The 15074-nt window shown below is 42.9% G+C and overlaps 2 protein-coding genes across 3 annotated transcripts in view; one reads left to right on the forward strand and one right to left on the reverse strand.

The window, feature by feature from the left end:
- Positions 1-615: 615 nt before the first annotated feature.
- On the forward strand, positions 616-1233 carry LOC138357659 (uncharacterized). The gene has a single exon (XM_069314665.1). The coding sequence runs from the start codon at positions 616-618 to the stop codon at positions 1231-1233; it is 618 nt and encodes a 205-aa protein (XP_069170766.1).
- Positions 1234-5998: 4765 nt separating this feature from the next.
- The window catches only part of LOC138357673 (alpha-crystallin B chain-like), a 46250-nt gene continuing 37174 nt past the window's right edge, over positions 5999-15074 (reverse strand). For both annotated transcript variants that reach the window (XM_069314675.1, XM_069314674.1), the window contains one exon: positions 5999-6314. In XM_069314675.1, coding sequence (XP_069170776.1) covers positions 6227-6314 — 88 coding nt within the window. In that variant the 3' untranslated portion in view covers positions 5999-6226. The remainder of the gene's footprint in view (positions 6315-15074) is intronic.

Raw genomic sequence — 15074 nt, forward strand, 5'->3', positions numbered from 1 at the left:
AGCCCCACCTTTTCTCAGACATCACCTTCATCTCAACTTCCCACGTCAGTACCTTGCTGCACGCTTTGTCATTGTTCATGATCTCAGCCAGTGGATCGCAGAACAAGATCTAGGAGATAAAAGTGCATTCATGAACGACTTCAATGAATCCAACCCGGGCTTATGGCTCCAGGAAGCTAACTTCATCAACAGATATCACTCCTTGAAGCTGACCTTCCAGACCGTAGATTCGGCTACTCTGGCTATCAGAAATGGTGTTTACAGCTTCGGTATCCACATTCCTCAATTCCGTGTGAAGATGGAACGTTTCCACATCGTTAACCAGTACCTCCGGTGCTACGAGTACACCCACTCCACCAGCATGTGTAATCAGCGTATTCAGAAGTGTAGCCTCTTCTCAGCTGATCACCATTATTCTATCTGCACGTCAGAAACACTATGCGGCGATCATCCTGCAATCTTCATTCGTTGTCCTCATAGACAAGAAGTCATCAAGAACAGTGGGAGCCGAGCTCCCAACCAACCAGCCACACATCGAGCCAGCCACTGCCACCTCCAGCCCACCCCGACCAATCATTATACAGCACAGTTCAAGCGTTGACATCAGCGGCCAGTATGATAGTTGGCAATAACCCCCAAGTATATGTTAGAATTCTAAATATTCTCTACAAAGCAAATGGTCTCCCAGCTTTCAACGTTCCTGATGAAGTTTACACCAACACCACTTCAACCACTAGTTCTCAAGATCCGGATCCGGTCTCGGACATCACCGTGAACGCCGCCGTGCTGACGGATCTACTATCAACAGCTGCAACGCCGGCTCCTCCAGCAACATTATCACTAGCCACCCAGACGCCGACGCCTCCTCCATCGACAACTGCCACAGTTCCACCTATCATGTGTGAACCCTCTGAATGTTATACATCAGCTGCAGGTCCCATCAAGCCTCAACAAGCAAGAACTCATCCCTCAAGATCCAACACCTCTGCTTCTGAGTCAGCCGACTCATCGGATGAGGACGTCTCGGTTGGAACACCATTACCTCCACGGAAGCACCCCAACACAACCGAAGATTTCCTGCTGGACACTACCTCCAACGATAGCCTCACCATGTCAACGCATAGCAAGACCAACAGACCGGCCAGGAAGCCTGGGAAGAAGAAGAAGAAGAACACCGACGATCTACACCTGAGAAAATCAAGTAAACAGAAGAACACCGACGAAATGCTATAAAGAACGCCGCGACGAGAAGCCCTGCCTCCTTAAGACACATCAGCGAGCAACCATGAGAAACTCCACTTTACCACCAAACCACAGCGCCAGCTGCAATTCTTACCCACTGTGGTTGGGCCACCGAATTTTCTCCCCCCTCTTCGACTTGTCTCCAGTTCCTAGTTCAAGATTTCTGCATCCTCGCCCCTGTCTTCAATTCCCTGCTTGACTGCTCTAGGGTCCGTGGAACGCAGAACGTGTAATCACCGTGAATTAACAAAAAAAAATAATAATTCTCAGGAGTCATATTTCCTATAGGCATCGTATTTTGAAAACTGGAGGGGGGACTTATGCAAAATCTGACCAATCACTGTTTTCTCTAATTTGCATATTTTCGGATTAAAAAGTCGTAATTTAAAACTCCAAATACGTGCAATCACCCTGAATTCCGGGCAGAAATAACGCTGAAGCGTCATATTATTCATCGTATTTTTAAAACTGCAAGAGGATTTGGGGAAATTCTGACCAATCTCCGTTTTCACTAATTTGCATATTTTTGGTATAAAAAGTCGTAATTTAAAATTCTAAATTCGTGCAATTACCCTTAATTCTCCCCGTAAATAACGTTCAGGAGTTATATTTCTGGGAGGAATCGCATTTTGAAAACTGCAGGGGAATTTAACTTAACGGGGCCTCGTAGCCTGGTGGATAGCGCGCAGGACTCGTAATTCTGTGGCGCGGGTTCGATTCCCGCACGAGGCAGAAACAAATGGGCAAAGTTTCTTTCACCCTGAACGCCCCTGTTACCTAGCAGTAAATAGGTACCTGGGTGTTAGTCAGCTGTCACGGGCTGCTTCCTGGAGGTGGAGGCCTGGTCAAGGACCGGGCCGCAGGGACACTAAAGCCCCGAAATCAACTCAAGATAACCTCAAGATAACATAATTTTCTTCATTAGGCAGCTGCTCGCCCTTTCTTAGCAATTCGTAATTTCGTAATCTGAGCTTGGCTTCCACACATATAAATTAATAATCATAATAAATCAATACTCTCACTTTTCACTGCGTCAGGCATACCACAGGTATTTATTCCTCTTGTTAGCCAACAGGTTTCCTCTTTAGTGATTAATCTTCCTGCGAATCAACACCAGAACTATCTATCAGTTTGGCCTCGAGTAAGTACAGTCCTCTTGCAGTCCCACATAATCGATGCTGCCTCTACCATGAACGAACTGCGTCCACCATTTATGAACCTGTAATTTTATCGTAACAAAATAATATAATTTCAAAAACCGCTATACAGTTGTTAAATAAAACTCTTCTTATAACCCGAACATCACCAGTCGGTCTGCATCAGAAATCTTCACGTGCCTGCAAACCCCCATCAGTCAATCACCGACTACCGCTGCACAAGCATGTGTCGCTCCCGCCTTCATCACGTCATTTCATTTTAAACTCCTTATATAATCTCCTTATTTATGCAAACATTTTTAATTTACACTTCACACACAATCACTGTGAACTTGATATTTCTGCATTAGGCAACCTATGGTAATTTAAAAGGCTCTTACCGCAAAATAATGACGTGATGACGCTTGCTGGTCGACGTAAAAAAAGGCGCTCTTCCAAGTGGCCCATATAAGTTAATTTTGACTGTCACTGTTGACTTTTTTATGTGTTGACTTGAGTGTGGGAGCGGGGGGAGGGGGTCAGTGCACAGGTACCAGATGTTCACCTGCCCAAACGATCATCTTGAAGGTTACATAGAGGCCTCTTCTTGGCCCTAACACAGTGGACCATCACGAAACGACCACCCAACAGGCTTCAGGTCACCCCTTTTCGTCGTCACTCTCCGAGACACACTACTATTCGTCCTCCCACTTTTCCAATAGTCGTTTTTCTCATGAGGTGATGCCCGAGGAGGGAGGGGGAGAAGCCATATTGAAAATGGAACTGTGTTAATGTGTCAGCTGTCATCCCGAGTATTGTGATCTACAAGTTATTCTCGTGGAGCTGAGCAGCTCAGATTCACACCATCGGTTCCTGGGAAGTCATTTTCTGTTCAATGTTGTTGTGTTAGAGTTCTTTCATTTATTTACGTACTATAGCAGTTATAATGTATGCCTAATAACACCAAAGGGTAACCAAATTTAATATCATCCCAAAAGTTCTATTATTTGAATAATTCATAGAAACTGAATACATTATAGTAGTAGATTTTATGGTGTTACGTGTTAACAGGTAAAGTGAGACTGTGGAAGTTACTAATGTGGAACATTATCTAGTGAAACGAAACAACATGACTGATTCTTGTCCAGATCTGGTCCTAGATTCACGAAGCTCCATGTATGTCTTCGTAAGTAAGTGTGCTATGAAGGTTCCTAAGTATTGCCTAAGGACGTTCCTACGTCCAGTTCAGAAAGATGTACTTACGAAGATTTTAGCAATTTCACTTAAGTCTCGTTAGAGGTCACTAGGGCGTTTCGTTTGGCCAATCAGAGAGAAGGTAGCATTTTTCACCTTACAGCTGTAGCCAATCATGACGCTGACATATCGGAGCTTACCCGTGTTCAATTGCCACATATTTACATCAAATTTTCTTATAAAATTTGTACATTTTGAAGTAAAACTAGGTTTTTCACCTTCTACAGCCAGCACCGTCATTGCAGTAAACAAATATGTTATATATTTTTTTTTACCTACGTAATTCTAAGAGATATTGTGTGGCTTTCCTTTTCGCTTCCAAGAGTTGAGAAGCGATGGTATTTATTTACGTATACATTTACCTAAATTTACCCAAGGGCCACAAACTATCTAGTGGCCTCGACGAGGACAGAAACAAGCCACCTCGTTTTTAAAGGTCCCGCCAATTGTCCTAATGATATTTTCTAGCTGGATTTTGGCATTAACGACTTCAGCGTTTAGGCAGTTCCATGGGTTTATAAACCTCTGGGTAAAAAAACATGTTTTCAGTCCTACTTAAGTGGACATACTCTCCAACACTATATTTGTGATTTCACTGTTATCAGTGACTTCAGTCCAAATGGTATGAGGTACTTTGAGCTCTGTAATTACTTCATACACTCAAGATTATTGGAAGATATTCTTGTGCTGTACCTATATTTTGCTAGTGGGGGCTAATATTTATTATTACCAATATTATCCTTATTAAATCATAAATGTTAACCATGGATCATTAAGATCCCATATTGATATGTAATGTTAGTAATGTTGACCAAACGACACACTAGAAGATGAAAAGACGACGACAATGTTATTAATACTGTATTCTTTTCAATCATTAAATTGTGCAGTATGTCTCAATTTTTCACTTCTTTGGATATACAGTAGAAATGATAGTTTAAAAAACCCTAAAAATTTGTTGCATTATATCTTTTATGTTAATAACTGGATCAATATTTTTACAGCTGACAGGATTTTTTTTACTCACAGGTGCATTATCTGCTAAAAAAAAAATAGGTTTATTGTTACACACAATGCTGCTACATAGCCTTCCCGGCTTGGTGCCTTCTTTTGATAATTACTTATTGTTACACACAGCCAAATTGTGTAACAGGAAGAGGTCTTGGACCCCTGCTTCTTCCCCCCCCCCTCTCTCTCTTTTTTAACAAGCCATAATAGTCCATATATGTAGTCATAATTATATGCCTAGGTATTCAATGACAAAAGTTTTTGAAATTTTTACCCTTACCTAACATCATGTGTGCAGCATAATTTTTCTTTTATGTCTCACCCAGATTTAATTTAAAAATTAAACCAAACAAAATCAATTAATAATGGGTATGTATAGCTAAAGTACACCGATAGCTATACTTATTGCTAGGTGAACAGGGGCATTTGGTGGTGGTAAATGCTCTCACCAGCACGGGATCATCACCTCTCATATTTCATGTTCATCAGTGTTTATTTACTTTAATTACTACTGGTATAATATATTGCTATTAAAAAACTAATTGTACTATCATAAAAGACATATTTACTACAAGTTTCAAGTTGAGAATGCTTATATAGCTAACAATAAGGACTCCTTCTTGATGAGACTCTCCAGCTAAAATGTTTATTTATAATAAAATTGATCCTCCGTGTTGTATAGTAAAGAACAATTGAGTTATATCTAGTTTACGTAAAGCTACGTGTGGTCGAGAGTGTCCTTAGCGCGACGGTGTGTACTTACGAAGATTTTCATACTTAAATGCCAACCTGAATACCGACGTAGCTGCAAGAAAGATGCTAAGAAGGAAAACGCTCGTAAGTACGAACGTAACTGCTTCGTGAATCTGGCCCCTGTATCTTAACGACGCCATGATCCACGTGACTGAATAGAGTCCGGCTTGGATACTCAGAACTTCTACTATGACAGCTAAGCTGTGATATGTTTTAAATAATACCCATAACGTTGGTAGATTTAAATAATATGACTTTACAATAATTAATCCAACTAATAAAATAACTCATTGATTAATTTTCGTGTGGTTGAAATTATAAATCCTTAAATTGTATGAAGTGGAAGTTTATCAGTGAAGATTACTAATAAAATATACAGTCTGCTTAGAAAGAATAATTAAATATCAGAGATTAAATTTAGTCTAAATAAATACAGAGGAATTATTCACTGGTAAACTTTCCTATATATGAGGCTACATGAGTTCATAACACTGGCCACTCAATCTTTGCCAGAAATATAAATTTAGATGTAAGAAATTACAAGATATGAATGAATGATGTGTATAATGGTGTAGCAGGTTTACAGGAGAGAATAAAACAATAAATCAGTAGGGATAACTGGATATTATTAACGAGTTAGTAACTATGAATAGCTTGTTTGCAAGCTATTTAAATACAGTAATGTTGAAATTAGATCCTTGGTACATGAGTTGTGTGTTCAAAGAACTGTGATCCAGGCTAGCCTGTGAATCTGCCGTTGTCGTAAAGCTTCAGAAGCTGTGAAAATATCTAGCAGAAGCTGGTATAGTCCCTTAGGACGAGGTGAAAGTTCATTAGATAGACTGCTGGCTACACCTTGCTGGGCTCGTCAGTCTTCCGGATAGGCACGTCCCGTTGTGTAGGTTGGGGTGGCTCCACAGGCTGAGAAAACAAAGGGAACTTCAGCATAAAATGATATACGAGCTCTTATAGCTCCCAAACATCTCTCACTCTCATATATCTATACAAAAGATGTGGGAAAAACCTGCTGGGATTGATATAATAGGAGACTACTAGTGACTTGTACTGAACTAAATTAAAAAATTACTGTCTGCAAATTAATTCATCTAAAATCTCTAGCTAGGGTTGTAAATCCTAGCTCCTCTTTTCCTAATAACAGATTGTAGGCTGTAAGGGACAGGTGGGGTGAATGAATTAGTTGATAGACGTTCCAGTCCACATGTAGACAGGGATCTCACATCAGCTTGTATTTTATACAAGGATAAGATTTGATAAATTTAGTTATATGACTGAACACTGGCTCAGTTTAAATCAGGGATTTAAACATACATAGTCTAACCTAGCACCATAACTATTAACAGCCAATATGTACTTATACTATAAACAACAATTTAAATAGTAAAAGTATAATAAATGACTTTAAATGTATTCTAAGTACTGTTACCTAAGTACTAAAATTATATTCAATTCAATGAACTTATATGATAACTTATAAAATAACTAAGCAAGCAATTGTTAACTTAATTTATATATTCAAGTATATATGCAGACATATTTATATTCAATTTATATGATTATGTATAGTCAGCTTGACTGAATCCTTTTCCTCACAATGGACACTCATGAGGCTTTATTTATGCATTGCGGCTGAATCTTTTTCTGACACAAATGGACACTCATGAGATCTAGTGCTTGGATAAGGACCTACTGCTCGTCTACAATATTAATAAACTTACTGAAAAATGAGGCGTTGCCTCGTTTTTTAACCGACAGACAGATTTATAGGATATTAAAGTCACACAAGCATACAATTGGCCAATCATATACCAAAATAACCTTCAATATACTTCTCTGCCAGTCGGAGTGCCTGTCTGACAGGGTGCCAGACTGATTAACTTTCTCTTGTTGAGTTTAGGCACAATATTTTATATCACAGCTTTGCTGTATGATGATCTGGTAGCGTTGCTACGTGATTGACCCTGCAGTTGCAGAAGAATGATAGTTGATGAAGATTAGGAATGAAGGTGGTGGAAACCGTGTCACTATGAGCTCCACTATATACTCCTATTTTATATAAATGTTCTAGGATTTTCCTTGTAGATATTATCCAGGTACTCCCCCAGTTCTAGAGAGTGTTCACTGGTGATAATAATATTAGATAAGGTGTCCTTGAGCTGGTAATGTTCGCTAAGGATCCGTCACACTTGTTCACAGTTGTCAACAACGCGTGGTGCTGTCGGGCTTCGAGGGCGCTTCTCCCCCAGATCCCCTCCCATGCTCCCAGAGCACGGAAGTCTTCTATAAGTATTGATTGATTATTTTTACAGTTTAGACTTGTGATTGAGATAAGATGTGATTATAATATAATTAGAAATGGGATATAAAGATTAAAAGTAGTACTTGATAGTACTACTGATTCTTATTAAGGATTCGATTTGTAATCTCTACCGGAAACGAATCAATGTTCCAATAGTTTTTCAATTAACCAATCCTTTTAGAAGCTTCTGGATCCATGAGAGATCATGCACTGTGTCACGTAGGCATCTATAGGGCCCTATGGCGTACGGGATCATAGTGGCATTGTCATCTAGGATCAAGCTGTATAATGAATCTATTATGATTCGGATATGATTTTGATACGATTTTGATATGATATAGATATAATATAGAAATTATACATTTCTTAGATGATTATTATATATGGTGGGTAAAAATTTCCCACAAAAGACTTGAATGCCCATATTTTTATGACTGCAGGAGGGATGGTGTCGACAACGCATTTTTTTCATTCAAAGTCAAGATGAATTAAAAAACACAAAGGGTAAAGTTTAGATGGAATTGCGAAGAAACTATTCAATATCTATGTCTAAAAGTCATTGATTTCGAGAATCAATGACTGAATATATTTGGGAATAAGAGAATTGATATCTCTCATCTTTTACACTTGTCTCTCACTTGTCACTGCTCTCACAGATGTTCCTCACCCTTCTCACAGTTCTCTCTCTCACTACTCACAAACTTCTCTCTCACTGCTCACATACTTCTCTCTCTCTCTCTAATTTGTCAAATAGTTCTCTCTCTCTCTCTCCTACTTGTCAAATAGTTCTCTCTTTCACTGCTCGCACAGGTCTCTCTCTCACTGCTCACACAGTTCTCTCTCTCACTGCTCACACAGTTCTCTCTCTCACTGCTCACACAGATCTCTTTCTCACTGCTCACACAGTTCTCTCTCTCACTGCTCACACAGTTCTCTCTCTCACTGCTCACACAGTTCTCTCCCTCACTGCTCACACAGTTTTCTCTATCTCACTGCTCACACGGTTCTCTCTCTCACTCCTCACACAGTTTTCTTTCTCACTGCTCACACAGTTCTCACTGCTCACACAGTTTTCTCTATCTCACTGCTCACACGGTTCTCTCTTTCACTACTCATATGGTTCTCTCTCTCACTGCTCACACGGTTCTTTCTCTCACTGCTCACACAGTTCTCTTTCTCACTGCTCACACAGTTCTCTCTCTCACTGCTCACACAGTTCTCTCCCTCACTGCTCACACGGTTTTCTCTTTCACTGCTCATATGGTTCTCTCTCTCTCACTGCTCACACGGTTCTCTCTCTCACTGCTCACACGGTTCTCTCTCACTGCTCGCACGGTTTTCTCTCTCACTGCTCACACAGTTCTCTCTCACTGCTCACACAGTTCTCTCTCACTGCTCACACAGTTCTCTCTCACTGCTCACACGGTTCTCTCTCTCATTGCTCACACAGACCGTTTCTCAGTACAGTTACTGTCTCTTACAGGTTATGAACACGATTAGAAAAACGGATCAGTCACTTAAATAAAGTATAAAGTTACCGAAAGCTGGTGGCCAGGAGCTGATGCATGACCCAGGAAGTACATTTAGGCGAGTAAGTACTCATACACACATACAGGTGTGGTCACCTGTGTGTGTCACACACACACACACACACACACAGGGAGGTGGTCACGTTACGCCGCGCTCGCCAATGAGGCTTCATATTTCGGGACATCAGAGGGATACACGTGAAATTCGGTGTTCAGTGATAATACAAAATGCCACACACCAATTAAAAACTAGCATATTTATGGATTGTGTCCGATAGGGAATATTAGACAAGATCAGGGGTACGACAACAGTGCCAGGACAAGCACGTGGGCCACTGCATGGTCAGAGTGTACACAACTAGATGCGATAGTGAAGATCATACCAAATAGTGAATAGGATAGTGAAGAAGTGAATCTAAACGTGTGGCATTAGAACAATATCGGTGCTAAGAGGAACAAGAAGCAGAGTACTGGTGATAGATAGCGACAAGTTGGAGGGACCTACGCCTGGCAGCGGCGTGGATGGGGACAGCAGTCCTACACCCGACTGTCAACAGTACTTTTAACACCTGTTTGTGCTGTGGGATGTTTTGAATTGATGGTAAGGTAAGGCCTCTCACAAAGTCAGTCAGTCAAACAGTGTTCAGTGTTATTGCTTTTTAATAGTTAGTCTTGGATATAAGTTAACAAACGGAAACGATCCTCAAGGAAATATTCGGCTCATGTGGGAACTAGTTTGTGGCACCGAAGTGTGAAAAAAACACCTAACCCTACACCGAGACAACTCCCCACCCACTTCTCTCACCCCCACCCTCTCCCATCATAGCAACAACAGTACACACAGCCTCCCAAACCATATGGTCCACACCCTCCCATAACCCTCCCACTCTAATCCGCCCCACACACCTTCACCATCCCCTCCCTCTCTTCCACCTCACCCCCCCCCCCCCCATGCACACTCACACACATCTCTCTCTCTCTCTCCCTCCCCCCAATGAAAAAAGCTGCCTATGATCCGACAATCCTAAGGCGCATAATAGAAGAGCAAATGTATAGCATAGCAGTAGCAGGAGCCACCCACATCTTCACAGACGGATCGGTGGACACAGAAAATGAGAGTGCTGGCGCTGCTCTTTGCACGACCAGCGTACAGGCATATTGGAGACTGGGAGGACTAGTATCATCAACCCAAACTGAGCTGTTTGCCATACAACAGGCATTCGCATATGTGATTGCACAAAACACTCAAAATGCAATCATACACACAGACTCAAAAGCTGCACTTCAAATACTAGGACAAAAAACAGTATGGAAAGATAATGTGGAAATAATTACCACCATTTTGTATCTTGGAGCAGTCGCTAAAGGTACAGGACTCAACATAACTTTAAACTGGATCCCATCCCATATTGGAATCCCATTAAATGAAAAAGCTGATGAAATTGCTAAATTGGCAACTCGTCATCCAGTGATACATAAAACAATTCAACCCAGCCTAGAGAACATAAAAAAACATCATCACCAAAAACTCTCACATTTCAACAAAGCCTACCTGCACCAGAGAATAGCTGAAGGTTCGCCATCTGCAACATGGTATCTTCAGGCAACCAAATTAGAAAGGTTAAATATCCCAAAAGGAATCCACAGGGAAATAGCAGTTAGGCTATATAGACTACGTCTAGGTTACAGATGCAACTGGGAGATTGGTGAACCCCGACAGAGAGAGTGCATCTTCTGCCAAACTGTCACAGAAAAGCCATTACTTCACTATCTTCTGGAATGTGAAGCAACCAATGACCTTAGAAGAGCTTTAAGAGTTCCTGAATCATGTAGTGGCCACCCTGAAGCCATCAACACAGCCACTCTCCTGGTCAACAAAGGTGTCCAGCAGCTGGACACCCTTATAAAGACTGTGAAGCAGTATCCTCCTCCGCGATAACAGCTTGATGGTTAAATGCAACCTCAGAATACTGAGAAAAAAAAAATTGTACCACTTACGGGCTATTCATGCCCGTGCCACCTCTTGGGTGGCTTAATCTTTATCAATCATCAATCAATCCCCCTCCCCTCTCTCTCCCCCCCCCCCCCCCCCCCCTCTCTCTCTCTCTCCCACTTCTTCCTCTCTCCCCCTTTTCTCTCCTCGCCTCTCTCTTTCTCTCTCTCCCCCCTTCCTCACTCTCTCTCCCCCCTCTCTCTCTCTCCTCTCTCTCTCTCTCCCTCTCTCTATCTCTCTCTCTTTCTTCACCCCCCCCCATTCTTTTTCTCTCCCTCCCTCTCTCTCTCTCTCTCTCTCTCTCTCTCTCTCTCTCTCTCTCTCTCTCTCTCTCTCTCTCTCTCTCTCTCTCTCTCTCTCTCTCTCTCTCTCTCTCTCCTCTCTCTCTCTCTCTCTCTCTCTCTCTCTCTCTCTCTCTCTCTCTCTCTCTCTCTCTCTCTCTCTCTCTCTCTCTCTCTCTCTCTCTCTCTCTCCCTCCCCTCTCTCTCTCTCTCTCTCTCTCTCTCTCTCTCTCTCTCTCTCTCTCTCTCTCTCTCTCTCTCTCTCTCTCTCTCTCTCTCTCTCTCTCTCTCTCTCTCTCTCTCTCTCTCTCTCTCTCTCTCATAGGGTAAACATGGAAGGGGCACGAACTCGGGGTGACAAACGCAGGATGACAATCACGGCTGGAACAAACTCAGAGGATGGGATGGAACAGGAAGCCTGGATGAAGGGAGTATTCCAGCAAATGTGGGATGAATTCAGTGAAGGACTGAGGGTAATGAGGGAGACAGTAGCCTACCTGCAGGATGAACTAAGGGCAGCAAAGGAGGAGATAAGATGCCTGAAGGAGACTTCTTCTCCACAATACCAGACACAAGCCGTACCTCAGGGAGATGGGAATGCTACTGTGGAGGGGACCTCCACAACACAGCTCTCATTTGCTGAAATGCTTAAAAAGAGTCCTGAAGCTAGGTCTGCAGTTAGGGAAGTTGCCATGGAAGTGGCTTCCTCTCAGGAAGCAGCTAGATGTACTAGCTGGCTGATAGAGATAAAAAGAGCAGTAGTAGTAGCAGGCATTAAAGAGCAAACAGGGACCAGCCCAAAGGAGCGGAGAGACAAGGACAAAAACATAGTTACCGAGATCCTTAAAGAGGTAAGGATGGAGGGAAATGAACAAAATGTTGAAAAGGTTTTCAGGCTTGGAAAGTACAACAAGGACAGAGACCGGATGATAAAAGTGGTCTTCATGAGCGAAATCATGAAAGAGGAACTGTTAACAAGGAAGAGCGGTCTAGCAAATGTACAGAAGTTCAAAAAGTATTCCTGCAGAGGGATATAAAAAGGTAAGTGAGAAAGCAGGCAGCAGACGCGAGGAAGGATCACAGGGAGAAAGGAATCAGAGAACCACAACCCCAAACCCTTCATTCTCAGAGGGGAGTGGGGAATCCTCCTCAAACAGTGCAATAGCCACAGGGAGTGGGGCACCACACCCACATTCTACCCAACAGATACCCTACCTGCCCCGTCCCCTGTCAGCCCCCACTAAGTACCCACCTAAGGCACTCTACCCCCACCCACCCCCCTCCTCCCACTCCCCCCTCCCCCCAGGACCTCCCTTCTCCCCCATCCCCCAAGCCCTCCCTTCTCCTCATGCCCTCCCATCTCTCCCACCCCCAAGCCCTCCGTTTTCCCCCGCCCCCTAATCCCACCCCATCTAAGCCTTCCCCTGTCCAGCACTCCCCTAAACCCTTCCCTCTTCCTCACCCACCTCAGCCTTCCCATTCCCCCCACGCCTCCCCCCTTTTCTGCCCCCCCTTCTCCCCCATCCCCCCAAGCCTCCCCTCCCCCCATGCTCCTCCAATTCTCGCCCTCTCACCCCCCCAACCCTCTCAACCCCCCTCTACCCTCCCCCCTCTCACCCTCTCCCCTTACCCCCCCCTTCCCCCCTCTCACCCACTCCCCTTACCCCCCCTCCCCCCACCCCTCCCAAGCCCTTCCTCCTCCACCAGTCTCCCCATACCAGATCCTCCCAGCTCCTGCTCACCCCAGATCCCACAGGTCCCCCCCCCCCAGATGAGAAGCAGAAGAGAGTCAGTTTCAGGGTAATGTACTCGAAAATTATGGGATCACAAGCAAGACAAGTGAACTAAGGGAAAGAGCACAAGAAGTTAACCCAGATGTAATCGGACTCACTGAAGCAAAACTCTCTGGAATCATAACGAATGCCGTGTTTCCCCAGGAGTACACAGTAATAAGGAAAAAGAGGGAAGGTAGGGGAGGAGGTGGAGTGGCCCTACACATGAGAAAGAAATGGAGTTTTCAGGAGATGGCAATACCGGGCTGTGTGGGTTTCAGAGACTACATAGCAGGCACCATGACAATGGGAGGACCAAAAATAGTAGTAGCAGTGTTATATAACCCTTCACCAAATGACAGAAGACCCAATCAAGAGTATGAAAGCAACAACATGGCAGTTAACACTATAATTGAGAGGGCAGCCTCTGCTGCCTGTAGAAATAGATCCCACCTGCTCATCATGAGGGACTTCAATCACGGTAAGATTGACTGGGAGAACAAGGAACCGCATGGAGGCGAGGATACGTGGAGAGCCAAACTATTGGAGGTGGTGACTAGAAACTTTTTAACCCAGCATGTCAGAGAACCCACAAAGATAAGAGGAAATGATGAACAAGCGAGACTCGACCTATGTGGGATATTTGGGGCTTGAATCTGATTATTTAAATATTAATGTAGTAAATTAAATTACGAAGGACCACCCGCTTTTATAGTAAAGAGGGAAACTGAGAATTTCTGATCATTAGATAATTACTAGATGAACCAGTAACTATGGATAAAATACTAGAGAATATGATCATAGAAATAATTAATGGGCTGTATAATTAAATGAATCAAACCCTCAAACACCTACATTGGGGGGTTATTACTGGAAGTCAGTACGTCCAGGAACTAGTGTGGTTCGTTCACTAATCCAAATTATAATAAGCTAATCCTATGAATTATAGTGAAACTAATGTCATTACCATAAATGGGAACATAGATTATAGTATAATAATGATAGTCACAATAATCACATGTTAATCCTGAGGAATTCTGCATGTAAGTAATTCAGAAAGTTCATGAATGAATACAAAGAATCTTAGCTTAAAGACGATTCCTTTATGTAAGCCACGACGCTTCCTCTAATTCCCTGGGCTCGGCTGGCTGACGAATGGGATGGATTAACATGGGAGAAGGCGGCAGGGAGAATTCTTCTCACGTGCTGCAAGACAAATATTTACAGTAGCAACTAATTAAACTACTGAATCTCTATATTCAAGAATTTAAGAGTTACAGGTGATAATAAGTAATCACCTGTGGTTTGGTGTTATCATGCATCGTCACGGTCAATCACCCAGCTACTACACTACACTTTACCAGATGCATCAAATAAAGATAAGATACTTAGCTAATATGGGCACTGTATAAGTTTTAAGATTGCCGAAATTCGCGTCCCCAGGCTCTGGCTTCAGCCTATCCTGGATAATGGCGCGCTTCCCTGACCGGTCACGTGTAGTCAGGAACCAGATTAAAAAGGTTCCTTATGTTACACCAGCACCAGTTGAAGATATTATCTGCGAGGTTGTTCACGCCTCACAGTGGCGACTTTCATCTGAGGATGGATAACGTCTACCCTGATGGCTGGGCAATGGTGTCTCCTCGTGAGCACAATACAGGTAGGTCTGCCTCAGAGCTTCCCTCCACGTGTACTGGCTTGGTCCTCCTCACCCACGCCGCGTCCCGCGTTCATTAAACAAGTTATTGTCACGAACATTAATATTTCTCGCATTTATGTTTGAAATGTT

Source organism: Procambarus clarkii, chromosome 79 (genome assembly GCF_040958095.1).
Source record: "Procambarus clarkii isolate CNS0578487 chromosome 79, FALCON_Pclarkii_2.0, whole genome shotgun sequence".
NCBI classification, from domain to species: domain Eukaryota; kingdom Metazoa; phylum Arthropoda; class Malacostraca; order Decapoda; family Cambaridae; genus Procambarus; species Procambarus clarkii.

Bases quoted from the DNA above. Each gene is read 5' to 3' on its own strand.
- LOC138357659 (XM_069314665.1), top strand. From the start codon at position 616: ATGATAGTTGGCAATAACCCCCAAGTATATGTTAGAATTCTAAATATT.